This window comes from Corvus cornix, chromosome 10 (genome assembly GCF_000738735.6).
Source record: "Corvus cornix cornix isolate S_Up_H32 chromosome 10, ASM73873v5, whole genome shotgun sequence".
Lineage (NCBI taxonomy): Eukaryota > Metazoa > Chordata > Aves > Passeriformes > Corvidae > Corvus > Corvus cornix.
In genome coordinates, this window is record NC_046340.1 from 3,318,153 (window position 1) to 3,341,746 (window position 23,594).

Below are 23,594 nucleotides of genomic sequence, written 5' to 3' on the forward strand. Positions count from 1 at the left end.
TGAGTTGCTGTAGAACATCTGCTCCAAAGCCAGCCTGGCATTTTTGAAATACAAGTATTATCAGTCAGGGTTGCAGGGCTTCAAACCCTTTAAACAGTGTTTAAAGTTCTAAAAGGAGGATTGCAAAGATGGAAAAAAAGGTATAGTACATAATTTATTTTTAAAATAAGGATGTGTCCACTATAAGAATAGTTAAGTTTATCTTTCAACTAAAACTGCTTGGTCTTGCTTGCCTGTGTTTTGAGAAACTTGAAATGCTAGAAAGGCAAGACATTTTAAAAGTTAAAATATAAACAGATGTATTTATTGCACTGTTTGTGAACAAAAGGATTGCCATTATACCTTTGGATAATTCAGAACACTTATGAAAATACTGTAAATAAAAGCATGAAAAAACCCATCCAATTTTACAGTGGAACAATAGGAACAATCATCATTCACTCAGTGATCTTGCCTTCCAACTTTAGATTCACAGCAGGTATTTAGCATGTGCTCTCTGAGTAAAATGCTGAGACTGTAGAGACTGATTAAACAAATCTCCATTTGGTCTAAAAGAAATCTGGATTTACACGTGGAGGCATCTGTGTTTTGTGTAACGCACACAAATGGCAATTTCCAACAACCACACACACACACGGTGGTTAAATCCCACGGACGAGCACATTCTAAAAGGTGAGGGACACTCTGGGTGTAGCCTAGGATCTGAGGCGATGCTGGTGAGTGAAGATGGAGCTCTGGGACCCAGCTGCTCCCTTTACAACAGCTGACGTTGCACATGCAAAGCCTGTGCCCTTGGATGGCAGCAGTTGCCATCTGATGGCACTGCAGTCACTGCACGCACAAATGACTTGATTACCTCTGTAGCACTCCACGGATCGTTAAGAACAACCACATTACATTTGTGCCTTTAGTGATTTAACTCTTAACTTTACACAAAGCATCTCTCCTGCTGTGACAGAGCAGCTACAACCAGCTGATTATTTCTAAAATATTGTATCAACAGTAAGCTCTACGTTTGTGTTTCTTGCGGATAGCATAAGGCTGTCTTGAGTCTGTCTTTTATAATAAATCTTTCTCTTTTACAATAAATCTCTTCATCTTACGTATGAAAAATTTATGAGGGTTCTTCATGGACGATACGAAATATGAACAGACAAAAAGAATTGGAAGTGATCTATCAAATTTTATTTTGCAGCTATCTTCCTAAAGCACACAGGAGACTGCTGTGAAAAATTATGTGAGCTGGGAAGAAAAGGACATTTTCCCACATCTCCATAATAAGAAATTGTGTATGATTGAGCAACGCTAATCTTCAATACTAACCCAGTAATGACCTCATTGCATAACAGATTTCAGTCATGTCTCTAGTTCAACACGTGTATTAAACACATTTGCATTCCGACAGAGACTGCTGTTCTGAGTAGGGCAGTGCCAGCCCCAGCCCTGCAGCACTGCAACACCCACTGCACAGGAGCAGAGCAGGACGTTCTGCAGCCACCCAGAGCCCGAGGCTGTCTGAGAGTGTGGCACAGCCACCGGGCCAAATCACCGGGAGAAACCAGAGCTGATTTCTCTCTAGTAACCAACTGCTTCTGCTCCAAACACAAATAATTGACAGATCATGGGTACCACAAAACCATGCCTCACTTCCAAGGTCTAAGTTGACTTTGGTCCCTTAAACCATTACCACAAAAGGGAGTGCTTTCTGAAAGTCAAATTCCTAATGAAAAAGTGAAATAATCTTCTATTCAGTAAATGAAAACTTGGTAAGTGTGGTCTCAAGGGGCAATGAAAATCTAAATACCCAAAACCAAATAAAAAAATTCATAATGTTTCTTCTCCTTACCTCCATGCTTGCCCTCTGGCAAAGTTCCCCAAAATCAGCAAAAAAAAAAAAAATTAAAGAAATAAAAGGACTTGAGTAGGAGAGAGTAGGGCAACTGAATACCGCCCCGAAAGTCCATCACGGATTATAGGACGTGTCTTCCCACGCCCCAGGAAGATGTGTGAGTAAGCTGCAATATGGAGAAGATTTGCTGCTACCAACACTTGTGAAGCCTTTTGGTCAGGCAGCTGCAGCCCACGAGCACTGCTTGATTAGGAGTCTTGGCCGGTGAAATTTAGTGGGGACTCGAGGATGCTACTGTGCATTTCACAAATTACTTAAAGGCTGTTCAAATCTGCAGTCAGTTTGTCACCAGGAGAAATATATATATATATATTCAAATAGCCCTCCTTAGCATTTTACACATTAAAAAGCACGATTTTGTACGCATAAATTTTAAGCTCCTGGTCTGGCATTATATTTTATGTCTCCTACTGACAAATTGTGCCAGTATCGGATGAAACAGCTGCTCCCACCCAAAGCAGCCTCATAAATATTTCATCTCCCTCTTGGTTTGCAGAAGGCTGGGTGATGTGACGGCCCCGGGGGAGCACGGCTGTGCCATGACCCACAACACACGCGTGCTTTTCCCGTGCTTCTCCCAGGACGAGCCCTCAGCACGGGCCAGATGGGCGCCCAACAGGACTATTTGCCCCAGAAAGTGGCCAGTAACTAGCTCTGTCCCAGGCAGGGTGTGTCCAGCTCTGATGGCAGCTGGCCCAAGGGCTGTGCTGTGTGCTGGGGCAGGCTCTGCCCCGAGCTTGCTGCCCTGCAGTGCAGTGACTGCCACACACACGGCACACGTCATGCGCAAGAGTGCAGAGAAATGAAGCCCAGCGCTTCCCAGGGCCCAGAGGCAGCTGCTTTATGATGTGCAAAGTCTGGCTTTACTGGGTTTCTCACCCGTATAAATCTTTGTCCCCATGCCCTTGACTACCTGCAGCTCCTCATTCAGCACGGCTGCCTCAAAACACCCGGAGCGACAGCAGCAATCTTCCTTTACCACTCCGTGTGCCAAATGCAGCAGTACCTGTGCAGCACCAGCCCTGCCTCTGCACACCCACACGCTGTCAGCTCCTTGTGATTCCTGTCTCAGGCTGGCTGCAGCGATGTTTGAACAATGCCTTGAGACCTTTCTGAGGCACAGGGTAGGAAGGGGGGAAAGGAGGGGTCAGCGAGTCCTGCAAAAGGGGAAAAGGACCCTGAGTAGGACATCAACTCGAAGCCCTGGGATTCTCCCAATCAATGTGAATGGTAATTAGGTTACTGGGTCACGGAATGCAGTTTTCATTAATGGCTCATGTTTAATTTGAACTGCTTTTCCCTATAGGTATGGATTAATGCTTTAAGTATCTCAAGAAAAGCAAGGCATTAGAATGAGGCAATATCTTTTATTAGGCCAAGCAATATACTTAAAAATGCAGGCATTTTTAGGTATGCTAACCTCTTCTCCTGCCTCATTATTATCCGTTGTTTTCAGGAGACATTTTTCAGCTTTATTTATTTCTATTTATTTTAAGCCAGGGCTATTGATCTCTGGTTTAGTGGAGTTTTAGCGTGCCCTTCCAATTCCTGACTAAGCACTTCCATTATTTCCCGTAAAATAGGCAAGTTTTAATTTATATCTTTTATAAGAGTATAATGATATTAATATAAAATGAAACTTGATTTTACTATTCCCAATACACTTATATAGCTGTAATCTCACTCTCAACTCTGATCTTTCTTACTAATGGCTCAATAATTAAACTGAGAAGCACAGGCAATAAAGGAGTATCTTTGTCCCATTGCTTTACATGGCAGTAATAAACCAGATTTTCTTATATTTTTCAGCTAGGTAACTGTCAGAGTTTGGGGTTTTTTTCTTTTTTGAAAGATCATCTCAAGCTATTTTCAGAAGTGCTCCGCTTAAGCTCCCTCCCAATATTATGACCAGAAAAAGTCTTTCTGCTGATTTGGGAAGCCTTTCATGCAAGTAGAAGGTTGTATTTTGGGCAGTGGGCTCTTCAGCAGATCATGCAGCGCAAACAAACGTGCAAAATGACCTGGAAAGAAACATAGCTGGTGCTGGTGCCCCTGTGCCCACACAAGAAGTTATTCAGATTGCCTCTAGCCCGGCCACGTGTACACTGACAAGCCGCTTTCTGATACCAGCAGTGCATTTCTTCTCAGGACGTTCTTCTCTGAGCAGGTTTGCAGAGTATGGCAAAATTTCTCTGATTAGGCTGCAAGGTCTTCCAAATGTACCTCCTGCCTCACTACAGTGTGCCCAGTGCCTTATTATGTTATTTGTCTCTCTTCTGCTGAGCCAGACTCGGCACCGCCTGCTCCATGCAGCACCTGGTGCATGTTTAGCCCCAGCCTGCACCGAGGCACCACATGGTCATGTGTCAGAGGTGTAACTTCAGTAATTCAGGATTAAAAATTACTGTCCAGAGGTGCTAATTCTCTCATTCAGTGTCCAAAGGTTGCATTGTATCATGTTTATCTGTTACTCAAAACAAATTATTCCCCTAGGTCCATTTTAATCCTCCCCTATTCCCACACTATTTATTAGCTACTATGAACACCACTTTGCCCCAGGAGTGAAGACTATGCATAGGTGAAATGAGCAGTCCTGTACACCTGAGGAAGCATCATAAAACATACCCATCTCCAGCAACTCATTTTTAAATGAGCTTTGCACATCATGCCTTTATCACCCCTGAAGAACAGATTAATGCCATGGCACTTTTATGGGCATCCCAAGTCCAAAAATAATTTAACACATGAAAAGCAAAATACCTTCTACCTTTAAGAAGCACTTGCAAAAATGCAATTCTCTAGAAATTGTGCAAAGTTAGTAAGACAGACTTACTAAAATAAATTCCTATAACAACTTGCTTGATAGGGAAGTCCTTCTAGTGCAGTGCTCTGCCTTTGCTGCTTTAGACATCACAAGAAACACCTTGCTCTCCTGATCCTTTCCTTATCAAAGCACAGGAAAGGACAGCAACATGAGAGGCTGTGGCATGCCCAAGGACACCGTGCTGAGGTCATTTACGAAGCCCAGTGCCAAGCAGCCAATGCTTCAGGAGTCAAGTATGTGTTAGATAAGCAGGGCTTTTTACTACATGAACAATCATCTCAGCTGCTCGATAAGCACTTGTCAAGACCACTGCTCCAATGACAGAGGAGTATTTTCAGGTGCTGGTTATTCAGAACAAGAGGCTGCTCCAGACTTCACAAGCCTGTTAATGTACCCAGTCCCTGATCCAGGGAAGTGTTTCATTAATACCAAACTCATGGTGAGGGGTCTGCTGTTAACGCAGAGGCAGTTTTGCCAGCAAGCCTGCCACCAGCCCTCCCTGGCTACTCATGCCCTGCCCCCAGCAGCACTCACTGCCACCCACAGACAGTGGGCAATTCCAGGAGATGGGCGACTTGCCCTGCTGAAGAGGACCTGCACAAACACACAGGCTGGAGAAGTGCAAGTCTGCATGAACAAGAAGCAAGGCAGCCTTTGCAGCAATCCAGTGAGCTCGGTTACCTTGGTCAGCTGCTGCTCAGAGGGGAAGCCCAGCCCGAACACGGTGTTGGCTCTGCTGTCTGCCCACTGCCCGAACTTCTGCGACGTTTTGGTGAAGGTCATGTTGGGGGTGATGGTGCTGTTTATGATCACCTGGTCGCAGACAGAGCAAAAAAGAATTAAAACGCAGAAGTCGCATCGGAAATGCATATCCTAGCAACGGTATCATCCAAAGCAATTAGCAGTCTAAATTGGGAAATTGCTGTGTTCAGAAGATTTTTTTTCCCCCCCCCAAAAACAAAACAGGTTTTTTTCTTGTCTTAGTTCTTGCAGGAGTTCTGATGTTTTGTTTTGTTTTTCAAAGTACCATCACAGCCCTGCAGTTAAACACGGCTGCAGGAACGTCACTGAACTCAAAGCAGGGTCAGGAGCTACAGAACTACCCTGGCAGAAATGCAGATGCAAAATCCTCTTTTTTTTTTTGCACTAGGAAGCCACACAGCCACTGCCCCAAGAGGCTCCTGCCTGAGGCCTCCAAGCAGAGCATCCATCAGTAACACCTGAACTCAGACCTGATGGGCAGAGAGAGACATTTCTGCATTTTTCCATTTGTCCTCAGGCCTCCACAAGTAGGATGCCAGAGACATATACCAGAAGTTAAAAAAAACAAAACAGACAACAAAAAACAAGGCAAGGAGAAGCTGATAGCTTACTAGTGAGTTTAACTTGGGAGGGTGGTGAAGTGCATCACCAGCGATGCACATGCAGCATCAAATTTGGGCCTCAGAACAAATGCTTTGCCCCTTTACACATGTTAACTAACATCTGCTTCATCACCAGCAACCCTGAAAGCAACAGTGGTTCTTTCAAGTTAAGAAATAGCCAACAAGAGGAAGGCTGGTGGATGAAGTCTCTAAGGAACTTAGTGGAACAAATACAAAATGTAATCTTGCTAAAAGGAATGAGGCATATGTGAGATCATTATCAAAAATCTTAACTTTATTTTCAAGATGCTTCATTATATGAGTCTAGCGACTTCTTCCCCTGGAAATTAATTCATGTACAATGTTCTTTCTGCTAGGAGAATACGAGCTTTCTTTAGTAATGCGTACCATCATTTCCAAAATGCAAATTATGCAGTAATTAAGCCCAATCTGTGGGACAGTTTAATTAACATGATCAGGAAGTATCTTGGCAACTTCATTTACTATGTATTCCAAGCAGTTTTTTCCTAAGCTATCATTTACATTTAGCAAAAAGTGTGAATTAAATTTACCAGAGGAAGATCCTTACTTGCTTCCATCCCCTCCCTGACTCTGGACCTCTGTGCTGACGCTGTCATTTGCTTTCTTAAAGATTACTCAACGTATTTCCCTATTTTTGCATCGTCACTTTCAAATAAACCTACGATTTTCTGCCATTCCCCACCACTGGAAATTTCACCAGAAGGACCAAGACAGAGGAGAGCCAGGTGAGCGGTACCCCTGAAACTGCCCTTTGAAAAGGGGTAAAACAGGGCAAGGGGCAGAGGTGATCCTGCAACCAGCACAGGCCAACACAGAAGCTGTGGCTGCTCCACCTCTGGAGTGCTCAAGGCCAGGCTGGATGGGGCTCTGAGCAAACTGGTCTGGTGGAAGTGTCCCTGCCCATGGCAGGCACCTGAGAACTGGGTGATCTTTGAGGTCCCCTCCAACCCAAACCTCTCTGTGGTTCTGTTCTCAGGGTCAACAGCTCTTCTTGAGTGGCTGGTGCACAGGCAGAGGTGTGAGCAAAGCTGCCCTGATGTGTTCTCCTCCAGCTAAGTCGTGCTATAGAAACAGCCAACATAAAATCTAAGTGTCATTTCAGTAATGTAAATTAGAAGAAAATCAGAGATTTTATGTAGGGGTTTGACAACACAAAGGGATTATGATAACACAAGGATTGCATAATACAGAGAGTCAAAAGAACAGGAGGAAAAGCTACCAAAACCCCAAAAATCAGGGTGCTTTCCAGAAACGTTAAAGTAAGTGCTATATGTCTATTTCTGTTTAAAAAGTCTTACATCAGACAGACGAACCACTTACAAATGTCTAGTGTCTCAAGTTACAGAATTTCTTTTAAAAACTATGAAATTCCCAGAAATTCCAAGTGATGAAAGTATTATTTCAGTCCTGCTGTGCCTATCAACTTAGACATCTGGGGAGAAAATACAATAAAATGACCAGTTTGATTGAAAGGCAAACGCTTCACTCACTGAGAGCTGACCCTCAGAAGAATAAAACTCCTCCATACCTCCTACAATAATCACTGAGAAAATACAAACATATAAAAAACCCACACTAAAGTTATCTTTTACAACACAGTTCAATATTATCAGATGTGATAAAAGGAATAATGAAGGCTGCAAACTGTAAACCAAGGAACACTTCATTGAGCAATGAAATGCACTACACTAGCTGAGCATCTTAGAAGTTAATTTTTTCCTATGGCCAGTGAATCCAAGGAAAGGTTGTGGTGAGCACACACCTCCCAGAAACTGACAATTCATCTGTTAAATTTGTAACAAGCTGCTATTAGTGAAACTGCCTGGAAGCCAGCTCTACCTTTCCCTTTAAATTCTCCTCTGTCAGTCAGGCACTTCAGAAATGCTCATTCCTAGAGAGAAGTGAAAACCTAAGTAGAAGCTTAGGAGATTAAATCAGAGTTTCTGTGAGTTCAGAGGAGGTGGATGCTGAGGGTACATTGTGCTTGTTCACGCGCTCTTCCTGCCCATCCTCACCCCATCTGCCTGTACACTCACTTCCCATCTGGCCATCATTTCAGAGCAGTGGCACTCCACTGGCATGGGAACAACCACACTGGCTGTGTTTAAGACAAAGAAAGGGTGCTATGATTTCAAAGAACAATGAAAACTGAGGCTTGCAGGTGTTCCTGCCAGGTAAGCCAGCTTATCCCCACTCCCGAGGCTGGCTCACCCTGGGCTACGTGAGACCAGAAGGAGAGTGCTCCCTACCACTCCTCCATCCTCTGGGCAGATGGTCTCAGCTGGGCAGGAGGCAGGAGGAAACATCTGTGACCACCACAACAGGAAAGGTCAAATAAACTGGGAAATTTTTCATCTTTTTTTTTTTTTTTTTTTTTGGTGAAAGTATGAGCCAGACTTTCCCAATTTCAAAAGAAGGAGAGAAGGAAAAGGGCACTATTTTGCTGCAGGCAGGATGAGCCCCCTGCCTGCAATCCAGCATGATAATTCTATGAGAAAAGGCCGCTCATCAATTCAAATACTCTGCATTTGCTCCTCATTTGTATAATACACACACAGTGCAGTTCCAACTGCATCATAAAATGGAATAAACTTGTGGACTTTCATCCAGGATAATGGATTCAGAAGACAAACTACTCTCTAATCAAATGCAATCAATCCCTGAAGTGGTTAAAGAGTTCTCCCTAAAGACAAAGGCAAAGAGAAGCATAATATAATAAGCACCTTACAGAATAATAAACCCATTCATCATACTCGGTTGTCTACATGTGGTTAAAAAATCCCAGCCTTTGCGCTCACCTACAAGCACATGTATCAGATGGAAAACATTCCTGATACACCTGCATGAGCCAAACAAAATCTCACACTCATTTCCCTTCCTTTGGGAGAAAATCAAACCTGAGAGATCTAAATTCTTATCTGAAGATGACACAGAAGTATGTTCAGAGCACAAGGTAGCGCTACATCACCCAGAAATGACTCCAGACGTTTAGCAACACACTGGGCACATTCATCAGAAAAAAGTGAATGCAAACGAGCTAGTGTAGAGCAGAACATTCCCCGGCTGAAACACACCCATGCTGCTGCCTTCCCACGGAGAGAAACTGCCACATAAATCGAGAAGGAAGAGGTCACAACACGACCTGAGTGCGCAGAAGGAGAAAAACGCACTGGCAGCTCCTGCTGCTTGCGAGGCACGAGCAGAGCCCGCAAATGCACTTCTGCTTCTTTTCGGGGGACACTCGCAGCGTTCAAGGGGCTCCACTCCCGCACACCCCGCACCACAACAGTGCACGGAAGGGGAAAAGCCGATGTGGCTCCTGGAAATGCATCTTCCCAAGCTGCTGCCTCGTTAGCACGAGGAGAACGGGCACGCCGGCAGCTGGAGCAGCACACGGGCTTGGCCAGCTCGGCTCCCAGCGCTCGCCCTGAGCCAGGCTCGGCTTGCCAGGTTCACAGCAGGGAAAAGCAGAGAGGAGAGCGAGCTCAGCTCCAAGGGGAGGAGAGGAGAGACTGCAGAGTGCATTTGGCAGAGCCACTGGCACAGCCCCGAGGAAGAGGAGGATGAACACACCGGCAGGAATCTGCCAGGACACTCACCCAGCCCTGCCACCAGCTTCTCTGCCTAAGAAAAGACTGGAATAACAGCTATGAAATAGCTAATAAATGCATTGGCCAATATATTTTGGAACTGTGTTAAATTAAATCAGAAAAGGGCACCTTATTCTGGGACAAGAGTGCTAGATTAGGAATTATTCTGGAATTTCCCCTTTAAATTCACATCACCTGTTACTCTGAAATAACCACACCTCTAGAAAAGCCCCAAGGCTCCAAGCCATAGGATCTACTCCTTAAGACTATATTAAAATCTCCCCATTTCATTTTCACACCTCTGAATATGAGCTTCCAGTTTGCAGCCCTTGTGAAATTTAATTTCCTCAACCCACCAGGCTGCTAATCTTCAGCAAAGATGTATCCCAGTCTAAAAACAGAATTGCAGAAGGAAAGAAGCTGCTAATCCTCTGGCCATAGCTATCACAGGCTCAGCAGGTTCTTCCAGCTCATCAAGTCGACATGAATCAGAATGGGCTTGTGAGACAGGATGTGAAGATGAGGAGTCAGAGGTGGATTTACAGAGAAATTCTTCCTTTATCCCTGTCCAAACCAAACCAAACCACTACAATCCCAAATGTTCAGCAACACTTTTGTGGAATCAGCCCACCTACATTTCCATGATCTGTATTATCCTTTGCACTATCTACCATCCTTCCTACCTCTGCTTCTAGACAGGATGTAACATCTTTTCACCAGTATGTCACTGGTGATAAACTGCTCATCTCATTTCCAGTCCTGGACAGCACGCACACACACACACACACACACACACATTGTTAATCAAGGCAGAGGTAATAAAGGGAAAAAAGAGTGTCCCTTCCTGAGGCCACCAAATGGAGTAAAGCTAGGGAAGCACAAAGACACACAAAATAGCAATGGTGCTTGTTCTAGCTTTGCTGTACCTGCTGCACCTGACACGCACATGGCACTTTCCCTGGGACAGGCTGAGGGTATGGAACAACTAGACTGGGAGCTCTCTAAGTGTACACTAAGAAGAGCACGGGGTTTCTCCACCTTGCTCTTCCTCCTGCTGCACTCCCCCACTGGTGCAGGATGGGGGAACCGAGCACAGGGCAGGCAACAGCTGGCAGGAGCCACTACCAGCCTCTCGCTCTGGTTACCCTTCATTTGTCCCTACGGTGCAGTGAGCCTGGCCTGCTGCTGCTGCTTTTCAGGAATTTCTGTTCTACACACTTAACCAGGACAGCAGCTATTTCACCCATCACTGGACTCCAAAAGCTTCCAGGTATTTCTGCAGGAGGCGGGAGTGGAAGGGGAACTGCAGCGGTTCCTGCGAAGAGGGAGATGCCAGGATACCCTGCAAGGCACGCAGGACTTGCTGCAACCCTTGGCATTTACCTCCCAACCTGAGCTCCCTCTGCACAGAGGGGACTCTCCTTGTATGGGTGAAGTCTCTCATGACGTGCTGCTTCTGCTTGCTTTATGGGGAAAAGGGCCATTTCCACAGATGCACATAGTGCTTTTTTTCTCTTAAATTGTCTTGCATCCCCAGGATAATTCCATGAATGATGAGGTTCATTTTTAACAGCAGAAGCCAACAAATAAAAAAAAAAATCCCATACGATTCTTGTCCTTCATAAAAAGAGATGCAAAAATAGCCCCCCCCCCCAATAAAAAGACTAATAACTGTTTTTCCTCTGAAAAATACCTCTGTTGTAAAGCCCTCACTAAGAACCTGTCTAAATGCAACAAAAGTGGGTTCATGATTGTGTGAATTCTATTAAGTAAATCTCCTGCTACACCTACTCCATTGCTCTCTTTTTCTTCCCAAGGTAATTAACATCTCTGCAGAGTTGGCTTCCCACCTCCTCCACCCAGTCTAAATCTCTAAAATCTCCTATTTTTGCTTTGACATCTGACTAGAATTTTTTTTCCTTTTAGGCACAGCACACACATCCACCCACCCACACGATTCAAAGCACCAGCAGCTGTTTCATGAAGAAAATCTACAGCAAGGGTTTTCAAACCCTCTGGAACAAATTGTTACCCAGGAATTTCATGCAACAATTTACAAAATATATAAATCAAGATGCTTATGTGTTATTTTCATATGAGAAGTAAGATTCCTAATTTATCACAGAAAGGGAGAAGGATACAGTGGAGACTCTGGTTTTTTTCCTAGTGACTAATATTGGGTTGAGGGAGAAGGCTACTTTAACAACAATTAGAAAAAAAATTATAAAACTTCCCATAGACATATCATATTTACTTTTTGGGAAATTTAATAAAAGCATACCATCTTCGTGTAGAGCATAACCACATCCCTAAATTAATTATTGAAGCACCGCTAATTTTCTGTGTTCTTCAAGCTTACAACAGCCTCATTGGAGGCTGAAGGTCCCTCTTGAAAGGCAGGAATGGCACAACCATGCAGCATTGCTGAAGACTCCTCTACTCTTTATCAGCCTACACACCCTGGGAGTGGTTAGCAACAGGATAGCTTAGTTCCTCTCCAAAATCTGGAAAAACTGTCCCTTGGCATGAGCAATGGCCATGAAGGACAGGTACGTTATTTTTAGGAGGTAACAGCATGTCCAGGTTTCTTTGCAGTGACATCACATGGTTTCATCAACCTCTCTGCCATGTCCAGGTCCCCCACATCACACTTGAGTCTGGTGATCAGAAACCACTCTGGGTGGGGAGTTACTGAAACACTTGTTTTGACAGAGCTTTTCTGAGTAATTTTAGAGGGGTTTTAAAAAGGAAAAATCTACCCAGACCAAAGTTTCCCTACTTGCTGGTAAGTGGTGCAGCAAGAAATCCTTAGCATGGATTTTTATCTTTTCTTTTTTAGTGAGTAACAAATTTCATTTCTGGAAAGGTTCTTGCAATCTCCTGGATTCAGCTGTGTGTGGTCTTTCCAGAGCCAGTGACACACACACACACAACACACATACAAGCAGAAAAATGAGCCAGATAGGAGCAAACAGTGGCAGATACGCTTCTGCTCTTCTGTCAAGGATACAGCTGTTGACAGCACTCTGGTATGTTTTCTCCTAAGCTTACTAACCAGCTTCTGAAGGATTTACTTCCAGAAATAATCCAGGAAATGAACAGAGGATTTTTCACATTTCAAAGTTAATAACTTGGAAAGAGATTAATATAGAAATGTTTAAGTGATACGAGTTCTACAGCTCTAGACTTTGAATTTTTTCTACACCAGAACACAACCTCAGCAGATGATCATGATTTCTGGTTGATTCAATATCAAGTGACCCACCAAATTTCCAGGCATTTACTTTGCTCCTTTTCTCAGCTTTTGACAAGCTCTCTTTTTCACCTGGAGACCTAAGTCTTTTTCTGTGCAAACACTTTTAACTTTTCCTTCTATTCTTGGCTCATCTCCACCAGTATTAGCAGTTCTGAAATTCCTATTGCAGTTAAGCCCTAACCACTTTTCTCTCATCCTCTGAATACTCAAAGACCTGTTCACACAAGTGCACCCAATATAACCAGCTCTACCTTTCTAAACCTGTCTTAGCAACTGTTGACAGTTCTCCTGCAGACACAACTCCAGGCAATATACCATCCTCCCAGTTATTAAATCCTGCACCTCCCCTCAGCCTGAATTTCTGAATACCTGATATCATCTTAGGCAAATAAAGGATGATGCAAGTGAATAGTCTCATCCTTGGCTGACAGCTCTGCTTCTCCTTTATGCTGTATTTCTCCCTCACCAAATTCCAAAGAAAACGTTCTCAAGTTATCTGAATGTTTACAGAGAAACCAAAACTCAAGCAACTTTAATCAAGCCAAGTACACCCCTAGCACAGACACCACAAATATTTTAAGATCATCTGAGTCTGCTGTTTTCCTTAATTTCATTCACTCTTATTCAAAGATGTCTTTGAGAGGAATATGAAGTCCTGGTCTGTGGAGCAGAAGGATCCAGCACACACCTCAGTGTGCCCACCCCAGACACTGATCCTTGGGGTAAAATGTCCATTTCCTTTCCTGTTTGAGTCTGTCCTGCTCCAACTTCCCCTAACCCCAACACTCACATTTCTCTTTGATACTGCACAGGACCCCTTTGGAGCATTACACTTGGGGCACACCTCACACCTTCGAGGTGCCCGACCCAGCACCCCATGCAGACCCTCCTGCCTTGTGCCCCAGCACTGCCCCTCAGCCTGCCCCAGAGAAGCAACCCCTGCCTAGGAGACACCAGCATCACTCACAGATGGCAATTTCTCCTTAAATTGAGAGTTCTCTTTGAATCATTCTAAGTGATACTAAAAAACCTGGAAGTAGCATCACCACAACTCTAACACCTTTAAATGAAATCAGGAAATAGCTATTAAAAATATTAATTATTTACTGCAAGTTGTTTCACCGTCTGAGTGAAAGACAGGTTCCACCTTAGGTTAGGCTGGTGGGCTTTGATTCAGGCCAGGACAGATGTTCTGCTCTCTATCTGATGATCATCATACAAAACAAAGGAGAACTCCACAAAAGAAGCAGCTGCATCTCAGAGAGCAGCTCGATGCAGTTTCATTAGTTACAACTACAACAAGGCCAAAAGGCATCACAAAAAGCAGCCTTGAGGCTCTTCAAGCATCTTTTACAAAGTCTTTTGTTTAGCACAACTGGTATTAGAACATGTCTCCAGCAGACAAGCATCATTCTCCAGCTGGGAGATCTGAACCAGGACAAGTGCAAAAGACATCTGATGAGACTGATAAAATGACACCAAATTATTTGAAAGGCTTTAGTATGGATTAACAGTCTGTACACACTGATACTATTGTAGTTGTTCTGTCTCAACAGTAAAGTATTTATCTATTCTGTTCTTACATATTGCATTATCTATTTGGGGTGGTCCTGTGCAGAGCCAAGAGTTAAAATCGATGAGCCTTGTGGGTCCTTTCCAACACAGGGTATTTTGTGATTCTGTGATTACATAACATATATAGGAAATCATAAACCCACAACTAATGTTTTTACTTCATAGCCATCTCAGTGGCATAGAAGCAATGAGGTGTTTATTGTAACACACACACAAACTATGCACGCTGGAAGACAGGACTATGCATTAAAATTATATTTTACACCATATTTTGTATCCCAAAAGATGCAGTATTAATTTTTATATGGGGCATTAATTAGTTCCATTTGTTGACTCTGGTATCATCTACAGTGCTAACAGCCATGTTGAAATTAGCCCCAATAGTTCATTAAGTAACACACTACGATAAAGAGGAGATGAAGGCCATCAAATATGCTTAAATTTCTGTACTACAGTGATCAGCCAGACCAGCTTCTATAAAAGAAGGTTTTCTTTTATAACATATGAAGGTTTCTTTCGTGGACAGGTACGGACAAGAAGGCACAAATACTGGATCAGTGAAATCAGACCTTCAGAGGTCAAAACCTGGACTCCTCTGCACTGGTTTGCCCTAATGCAGTGTCACCTTTAAGCTGGATGTGGCTTCTGGGCACGGTGTCACAGGCTGCCTTTTGAGGAAAGGTCATCAGAGCGTCACATGCTGCCTGTAGATGAAAGGTCCTTTCCATGTTGGTTCTCAGTGTCAGACATTTAAGTAATACTGAGCTCATACTTCCCCCCCTCCATCCACCTTTTATGGCTGCCACACTTTCTGGGACCACCTGAAAAGATTTCCCACCCAGCCTGGAAGAAAACTGCACAGAGGGCAAAAACAGCATGGCAGAAGAAGTTTTAGAAATAAAAGGAATATCTGCCTCAAGTTACCCATTGGTGAAAAAAAAAGCTTTGAGAAGACAGAATAAGAAGTATTTTCTTTTAATTTAATCATGTTTTTACTAGCAGGGACTCTCTGGAAAACATAGTCCTGCCAGGGCTGCAGTCAGCAAAATAATCTTCAGGGTTAGGAGTGGGGCCTCTTGGCATTTGGGCAGGCAAAGGGCAGCTGGCTGGGACCCCAGCAGCACCACGCTCCTCTGGGATACAGCGCCCGGCACTCCTGACAAGCAAGGGCCAGAAATAAAACTAGGGCATGCAAAACTAGAATTCAAAGAATCTCCCTCCCTTTGACAAAACACACAAATACCCTCACCCACACCTTTCAAAATTGTAGCACTTAATTCAGGATTTATCTATACACATTAAAAGAAAAGCCAACACACCATTTTGTAAGGTCACTTTTCGTGTACTTTTACATCCCTTTATCTTTGGCTACCCAAGGCTGTAAAACATCCTCTGTGCTTTCACTACAGAACTATTAAACCTGAAAAATTAGGTAGTTAAAAAACTCAGGTATTTATGAAAAGGCAGGCATTTAAAAAATCAAACACCCTACACCTCTGCACCTAATTCATCGGGTGCGGGGTCCGGTGAGCACACACTGACACTCTGAATGCCAAGTGAGAAGCCAATATTTTGATTGTTGCTGCCACACATCATCACAAATCACACCCATGAGGTCCTAGAGGCAGAGTTAAATGCTGCCACACCAACGCAGACCCCTGGGGAGGTACACACTGCCAGAAGCCTTTTATAATTCAGTGCCAAAAATTTTGTAATATATAAATTACTCGGTAGGTTTTTTCCTGAGAAAGAGTTGCTATTGGTTTAATGGCTGAATTTACGTCAATGGAAGAAAAAAAAAAGAATGAAAATATCTAGCCAGATGAAGGAATTTCATCTGTGCTACCATACCCTGCAATTGTTTTCCTTTGAAAGAAAAGATTCTCCAATCTAAGAGTCACCTTTTGACAAAATACTCTAGGATATTTTTAACAACTATGCCTTAAAATAATTCCTTTTCCATGGGCAAAGAAAAAGATCTGTTTTGAGCCTCTGAACACATCACTGGAGAACTCAATTTCCTTTTGTGTTCTGAGGACACCTGCCTCCAGTTGTGACAACAAGAGAAGCCTAGTCATAAAGAGGTGGGCAGCAAAATTAAATTAGGTAGCAATTAGAACTAGTACAGGAACTGAGAGAGCCAGGAATACATCAAGTATCAGCAGATTTACATATCACCCCTTCTTACCTCCCTAAATATCTGCTGCCACAGGCTGCTGGGGCTCTGTCCCTGCCAGCTTCACTGTCCTCTGTAAATCACACTGTCCCCTGCATAGATGCCACTTGATCAAACAGCTTCATCACACCATATAATGTACTGTATTCACTTTGGGGAGCACTGTGTGAATACTGATTGGCAAAATTTGGCCCATATTCTTGTTCTTACTAATTGCAATTTACTTCAGAAACAGACCCCCTGATTTTGCTTTCCCAGCACAGCAATTTTTCTGTTTCTCTCTTCAATACTTTCACACACTTATGCCCGACTTAGCTTCTGATCTCCAATATCCAAGGTAATTATCAGGTCATAAACTCTTAAATGAACTAGTAACTAACTGGGAACGAGTGTCAGCCTCAGAAGCACAGTCCTTATTTTTGTATCATGCATTTACCATGATTACTCTTGCAATGTAGTCATCTTTTAAACCCTGATTTTAGTTTTTTCTAGTCATGTTTAAGCATCTCTCAGAGACAACTGGGGACTGGCATCTGTGCTGACTCGTGCTGTGTCACTTTTCTTTGCTGCTGCCAACTCAGTATGTCTCACTATGCACTTTATTGCTGGCTATTAATTTTTAAGCTAGCTTTATGTTCCTTATTAGCAGCTCATTTCTGAAAAGAGAAAATTGATGATGTTGCAATCATAAGTTTTGTAGAAATACAGCATGAACATCTGAAAAGAGGGCAGAGGCTTGTTTCTGAGGGATTATATTCCCAATTCCTTTCCCTCTTCTCTATACTGTTTGGATAACATGTATTTTCAGTTCATAAAAAATAAACAGACCCACCAACCAGGGTACTACCATGCATTATTCCTGAGGATGACAGAGGCTACTGGTCTGCATAATTTTCATACTGCCAAACTTTCTTCTTGCCTCCAAAAGGCAGGCCAATGTAGGTCGCTTTCCATGAGGAGCCCTGCGTGTGGTTTTCCCCACACACCGCACACCAATTGGACACTTACAAATTCATGTTCTCCCTGCATCATCACCGTGTTTTGTCTGTTTTCAACAGGGCTGACTTCTGTCCACAACACTGGGCACTCTCACACGGTGAAGTCTCCTGGCTGCCTCATTAACTCTGAATCAGTGTGTGCCCTTGCATTTTACTGTATCATTTCCTCCGGCATTCATTATGCTGCAGTTAGCCTCTGGCTAGAAACTTCTTAAAACATGATGAAATTACTTGCTTGACAACATACAAGTCAATTATAATGTAATTAAAAGATACACTAATCTATTCCCTTGTTTGGTCATGGTATCTTGGTTAGGATCACCCAGCACATTCTCATATGGTATCTGTGAAATCTTCTGCTATAAATTGTAAGCTCCTGTCCACAGCACCTGTTTCTCTGTGAAAGACGCAGGAATTTAAAGAGCTGTTGTCTTCAGCTTTGCAAACACGAGGAATTAAAGTGGTACAAGCTGGTTTGAATCTAAGGTCTCTTCTCTGCAGGGCTTCATTTGCCAGGCATTTTAATGGGTTTATCTGTCATTGGGATGGGAGGATTTGGAAGGAATCTGGCACCTGCAGGTGTATGCTCTCTCCTGGCTGACCTGCACATTGGACTCTGGGTTTTCAGCATAAGATTCCTGCATACCCCTCTGCAAGGGAAGAGTTAAGCTCCTGCTTCCTATCTCTACCCTGCTCTCTATCTATTCCCTTTTTCTCACCACCTCCATGTGTAGCATCCTGACTCTCCTACCCTTCCCCAAGGGGTAAGGCAAAGGCAGTGTTGCACTGAACTGGGCAGCAGAGCCAAGCAGCTCCCCTGCCAGCCAGGCTCACAAACGAGTTACCAATATTTACACCTTCAAACACATGAGCTCAGCAGTTCCCTTAATCCTCACCTTAAACCCATTGCTAAATCCTGCTGCTCCCCTCTGCCCTGCACTCTGGGTGTGTGGGGACAGGCTACCCCTGCTGGGAGAAGAGAGGATGGGACTGAAGGACTGATAGGACTGCGGAGGGTCCAGACCTTTGAGGACAGCAGCAGCTGCCTGAGGAGGCCACTCCTGCGAGGATCACAGCCCATCAGGTCAGTGCTGCATCAGGAGGAAAGGACTCCTCAGGGTGACACTGCCCAGCCTGCCCCGTGCTCTGCCACAGCTCCTCCACACACTGGCAACTCAACACTGCCCAGGGTGACATGTTAATGCTACAAGTAAAATCAAGCTCATGCAACCAGGTGATGAGCAATTTGTAAGTGAAGTACCCCGTATTCGTGATCACTTCAAATATTTTTATTGTTAGTATGTCAACATAAGGTAAAAAACCCCTCAAAATTAATCCAACATCTGCATACAAGTTGGACTTAACTGAAATTTCTCTGCAAGCCAATGTGAATCATATATATTTGTCTAAAATAAACTGTTAGAACAGCCCCCTTTGCAGAGCAGACAAGGATGGAGAGTTGTAAGAGATACACATCCTTCATCACTGCCTTCCTTCTAGGGCCAAGTCCCTTCATTTACTTGAGCTTCAGCTTTTTTGTCCTTAAAACTGACATAACTTATGCCCACAGTGATGCTGTCACATTAATCCATCTGGTATTTGCCAACACACGGAAGACTTTATTCTAATGAGATGTACAGAAAGCAGGACACCATCATCTGAAGCTGCCTATATTCTTCCCTACAGTTCTACCCAGTTTCATTTTTGCCTGGAAAAGTAGGTCAAAACACTAAAAAATACTTGTTTGAAGGGAAAAATTCAACTTTTAACTTATTCTGGCATAAACACAGGGGGTTTTTTCCAAATTAGTGCTCTTAAAATGGACAGGCAGGGTCTCTGGACTCTCCAGAGGTGAGCATGAAGGTAGCATCTATTCTTGACCTGTTCCTTAATCAGCAAAGATTCAATACAAGAGGAATAATTTATGTGGCCAGCAATTGATTCGTGCTTGGGAAGCCCCAGGGGAGAATTCTAATCCTGGCAAGCTCACCTTCCTGTGGGACATGTTAAAATGGGGGGTGGGGGGGAATGTTCCTTCCAAGTGTCTTTTGAGCAGGTGACAAAGCAAAGCTTGGGTGCCCAGCTTGTCCTGGGCAGGACCTCTGGCTGTGGCCATATGCTGCCCCTGCAGCTTCCCAGTAATTACTTTGTTTTCATTTATTGGTCTTAATGCATGCATGCACACCCACAAATCAAGCGACCCGCTGCTGTGAGTGCAGCAGTTTTGGCTTGGAAGTCGCACTCGCCCGTGTTTGTGAAGCCAAGAGCCCACCAGCAGCAGCATCCATGGAGTGTGAGCAAACCTGGGGGGCTCAGCTTCCCCCAGCAGGTCACAGGGGCTGTGTGTGCCAGCTGCAAACTGCTGCATTCCTGGGAATGAGGCACCAGCACAAACAGCATTGTGACGGGGAGATATTAATGCTGCACTGGTGTCAATGAAACATTACCATCAATTAAAGCAGGCAGTGTGGCTGATTTATAAGCCAATATATAACCAAATATAGCACAGGAGATGTTTGGAAAAACAAGTACGTGAAATAGGCGTGACAAATAGAAAAGGTTTATTAAAGGATGATTTCTGTGATCTCTATCTCCCAGAACAGCAATATTTTAACATCCTTATCCAAACAGGAACACAGATAAACAGGCTGTAAACTCATCTTGTTACCCTGTGGCTTGTGCTCTGACAGAAATGACCGAGGATTTTTGTACATGAGCAAAATGTTTTCGTTTATCCCTCTGACTGGGGTCTGCTAGGGGAAAGTGGTCACCCATCAAGTGACTTTGGAGGGAGTGATCAGTGGGATAAATGTAGTTTGCAATAAAAACAGTTGTCTAAGCAACCTATTCAGTCCAACTGATTTGGATTCTTACAGCAAATACTTCAGCACACTCTCTGGTAATGCAAAACAAATTAAGAAAAAAGGTTGGGGGAAGAGCCTTCATGCTTAACTTGTCACCTAAGGCTGATGAACTCCAGTGCGGAAGCTGAAGAAAATTAAGTACTAAACTGTAAATAGTTCAGCCAGGCAAAAGTGAATATGCAGCTGGCATTTACATTAAAAGCTGTAGTCTGCATGTATCTGTCTGCTTCCTCCTTTTAGGAAGAACATTTTTATCACCAAAAAGGCCTCAGCCTTATCTACCCTAATATAGGTGGCTGTTTCAGATACTGTGCTACTGACTCAATGTGGACACTTTAAAGTTCTTGGCTCACTGATCATGAAGTCGAATTCGTCAGAGAGAAAATCAACTAAGCTGGGCAAAAAATCACTTTTAGGGTGCCCTTTGTTTTTCCAATTATCACTACAAGTCTCCATAATGTATTACATAAAAAATGGAGTATTTATAACTTATTTAATGCAGCCCCTCTGTGTTCAGCCAGGGCTGACAGTCCCGCACCTCTCCGCACAGAAACACGCCGGGTACCTGCAGCCTCCTACCTTGGCTCCATCCACACTGATAATCCGATAGCTGTTTCTCGTGCTGTCATAGAAGTAGGAAACAGTTACAGCCTGCTTGCTTGCAGGAACCCAGTTCTTCTTCGTGCTGGGGTCAATTTGGAAGACATGGGCTCTGGTGGTGAAGATGGGCTGTTCTCTGGAATAGGGAGGGACAGGAGAAATGGATGCATGAGTCTGCGGAAGGTGAAACGTCCCGGCAGCCCAGCCTTGACCAGGCACGTTGAAAGCACAAGGCAGAGAGCACCTGGCAATCCCCCAAATGAAAAGACAGAGCAGTGATACTGCTGAGCCACGCTCCAGCCTTGAGTACCCTTCCTTGGCATCACTAAGTGACATTCAGCACCCTGAAGTTACCGCCATAGCCCAAAACACAATTGGCTTTTTTTTTCCCCATGTTGTACTACCTCAGTACCCATCTTTTCCTCAAAATATTTACTTCCAGGAAAGGACATTCACATGCATTCTTTCTTTCTTTCCCCATCCACGTATTTTGCCAAAAGCAACAAGCCCCCCCCAGCTGGATTTCCTCCTCCCGACATTCCTGTGAACTGCTACCTACAGCCAGGGCTCCTCTGTGGGTGCACCAAGGACTCTGCTGACATACAGGCATGGTATAATTACTGAAATATTAATCTCTCTCCTCAGAATCCCACTGTTCTGTGGATGTGCATGAAAATTTCATTAGATGCAAACCAGTCAATCATCCTGGGAAGTGAGGGGGAAAAGAAACACAACCAAACCCCAGTGTTGATACAGATATTGCCTTTCTGTTCGGCTCTCAGTGGGTAACGGAGAACCCCTGACATCCCGTTCCTAAACACCAGCCCTCCTTGGATGCTTTTTCTGCTCAAGAACACTGTGCACACAATGGAGGGGTTTTGTTTTACCTTCAACATGTGACCATGCAAACGACACAGAAAAGCAGAGAAGTGCAGGATTAAAAGAACCAAATGTGATGCATACAAAGTCATCTAGGTTAAAGATGAGAATTAAGGCTTCCTTAAATGCCATAAAACTAAATTCACCACCAACTATACCTTTAACCCAAGTTTTGCAGTAGAAGCAAACTACAAATCAAGCTCTGCTGAGTTTTTATATGCATTTTTATGCTTTGGTTCTTAAAAGCTAGAGCATATAATGTTTTATATTTAGTGTACCGCTCAGTATATTCTTGTCCTGTACAAAATATTACATCATGAATAGGTAACTGACAGAATTATGACAGGATTCAAAACCAATGGTAGCACAATAGAGTTACCACCCAGAAATTTAAATTAAAATCGAGGGGAGTAAATTTGCAAATATCAAACAGATTAAGTGATTTAAGAGTACAATGAGCTCAGAAGAGATGGAGTGAACTTGCAAAGCCCAGCAAGGCCTCAGGAGGGGGAAAATGAAACAGTGGTTTTCTCCTTGCAAGACTTATGCAGAGTTCTGCATTTTCCCAGGGACTGCCATGCAGGTTTCTGGACAGACAGCTGTGCTGAACCATGTAAAATACTTATCCAAAATACACTGAAATGACAATGGAACTGTCATATTACAGCTGTCAAAGAGTAGCATTTGCTTCAGTTCTTATCAGTAACTTGCTGAACCCAGCTCACATTTCACATGCCAATATCGATGCCATCCTCAGCTGGGTGGAAAGAAGGGCCAGGTTTCCTTAACATTTTAAAACACTTCCATTATCCATTACACAGGATTAGCAGTGTAACACCTACAAAGGTCATGGAGTTTGTCTGCAATAACATTCAGGGAGGGGAAGCTTCCCCCAAGATGTTTACTCTTTTAAGAAATGCACATTCCCTGAGTGAAAAATAATTTTGAAATTTATTTTGTTTTTTACATAGTTCTATATTTTCAGTTGACTCTACTAAAAATATGGTAATATGACCTAAATATTGCAGTCTAAATTTTAGAAGGTTTCCTCCATGCAAACCTATTCCACAACAACTTTAACTCTGTTACATTATCTTACCTACACCAGAAAACACTGTTAAAACCATGCCTAGGCACTCTGCAGCAGGGGCAGTAAGCATATAAAGTAAATCTGGAGATAATAAAAGTAGAATGAAGGAAAAGACCCCGCAACTATCTGTCTCTATTTGTTCAGGAATCTTGAAGCTGCTACTGTTGAAACAGGAGCTGTATACATAGATCCCAGAGGATAAATCAATGGATAGTGAAGCTCAGAGCTGGAAATATCCATCTATCCATTCATTCTTTTATTAAGAAGGCAAAACCTCTGTTTCTAATCCCATGATTATCAACAACAAAAAAGCCCACCTGCATTTGTCTTCCTGTCTCACAGTGACAGCGTGCTCATTGATAAAGAAAATGCAACGTGTAAACGTAAACATTTTAAGTCATTTGAGGTAGCTGATCTGTTGACCTTT

The 23,594-nt window shown here is 43.4% G+C and overlaps 1 protein-coding gene across 4 annotated transcripts in view; it reads right to left on the bottom strand.

The window, feature by feature from the left end:
- HOMER2 (homer scaffold protein 2) overlaps positions 1–23,594 on the bottom strand; it is a 56,353-nt gene that overhangs the window by 11,719 nt on the left and 21,040 nt on the right. For all 4 annotated transcript variants that reach the window (XM_039557562.1, XM_039557561.1, XM_039557564.1 and 1 more), the window contains exons 2-3: positions 21,178–21,334; positions 5,415–5,546 (exon numbers count right to left, since the gene is read on the bottom strand). In XM_039557562.1, coding sequence (XP_039413496.1) covers positions 5,415–5,546; positions 21,178–21,334 — 289 coding nt within the window. The remainder of the gene's footprint in view (positions 1–5,414; positions 5,547–21,177; positions 21,335–23,594) is intronic.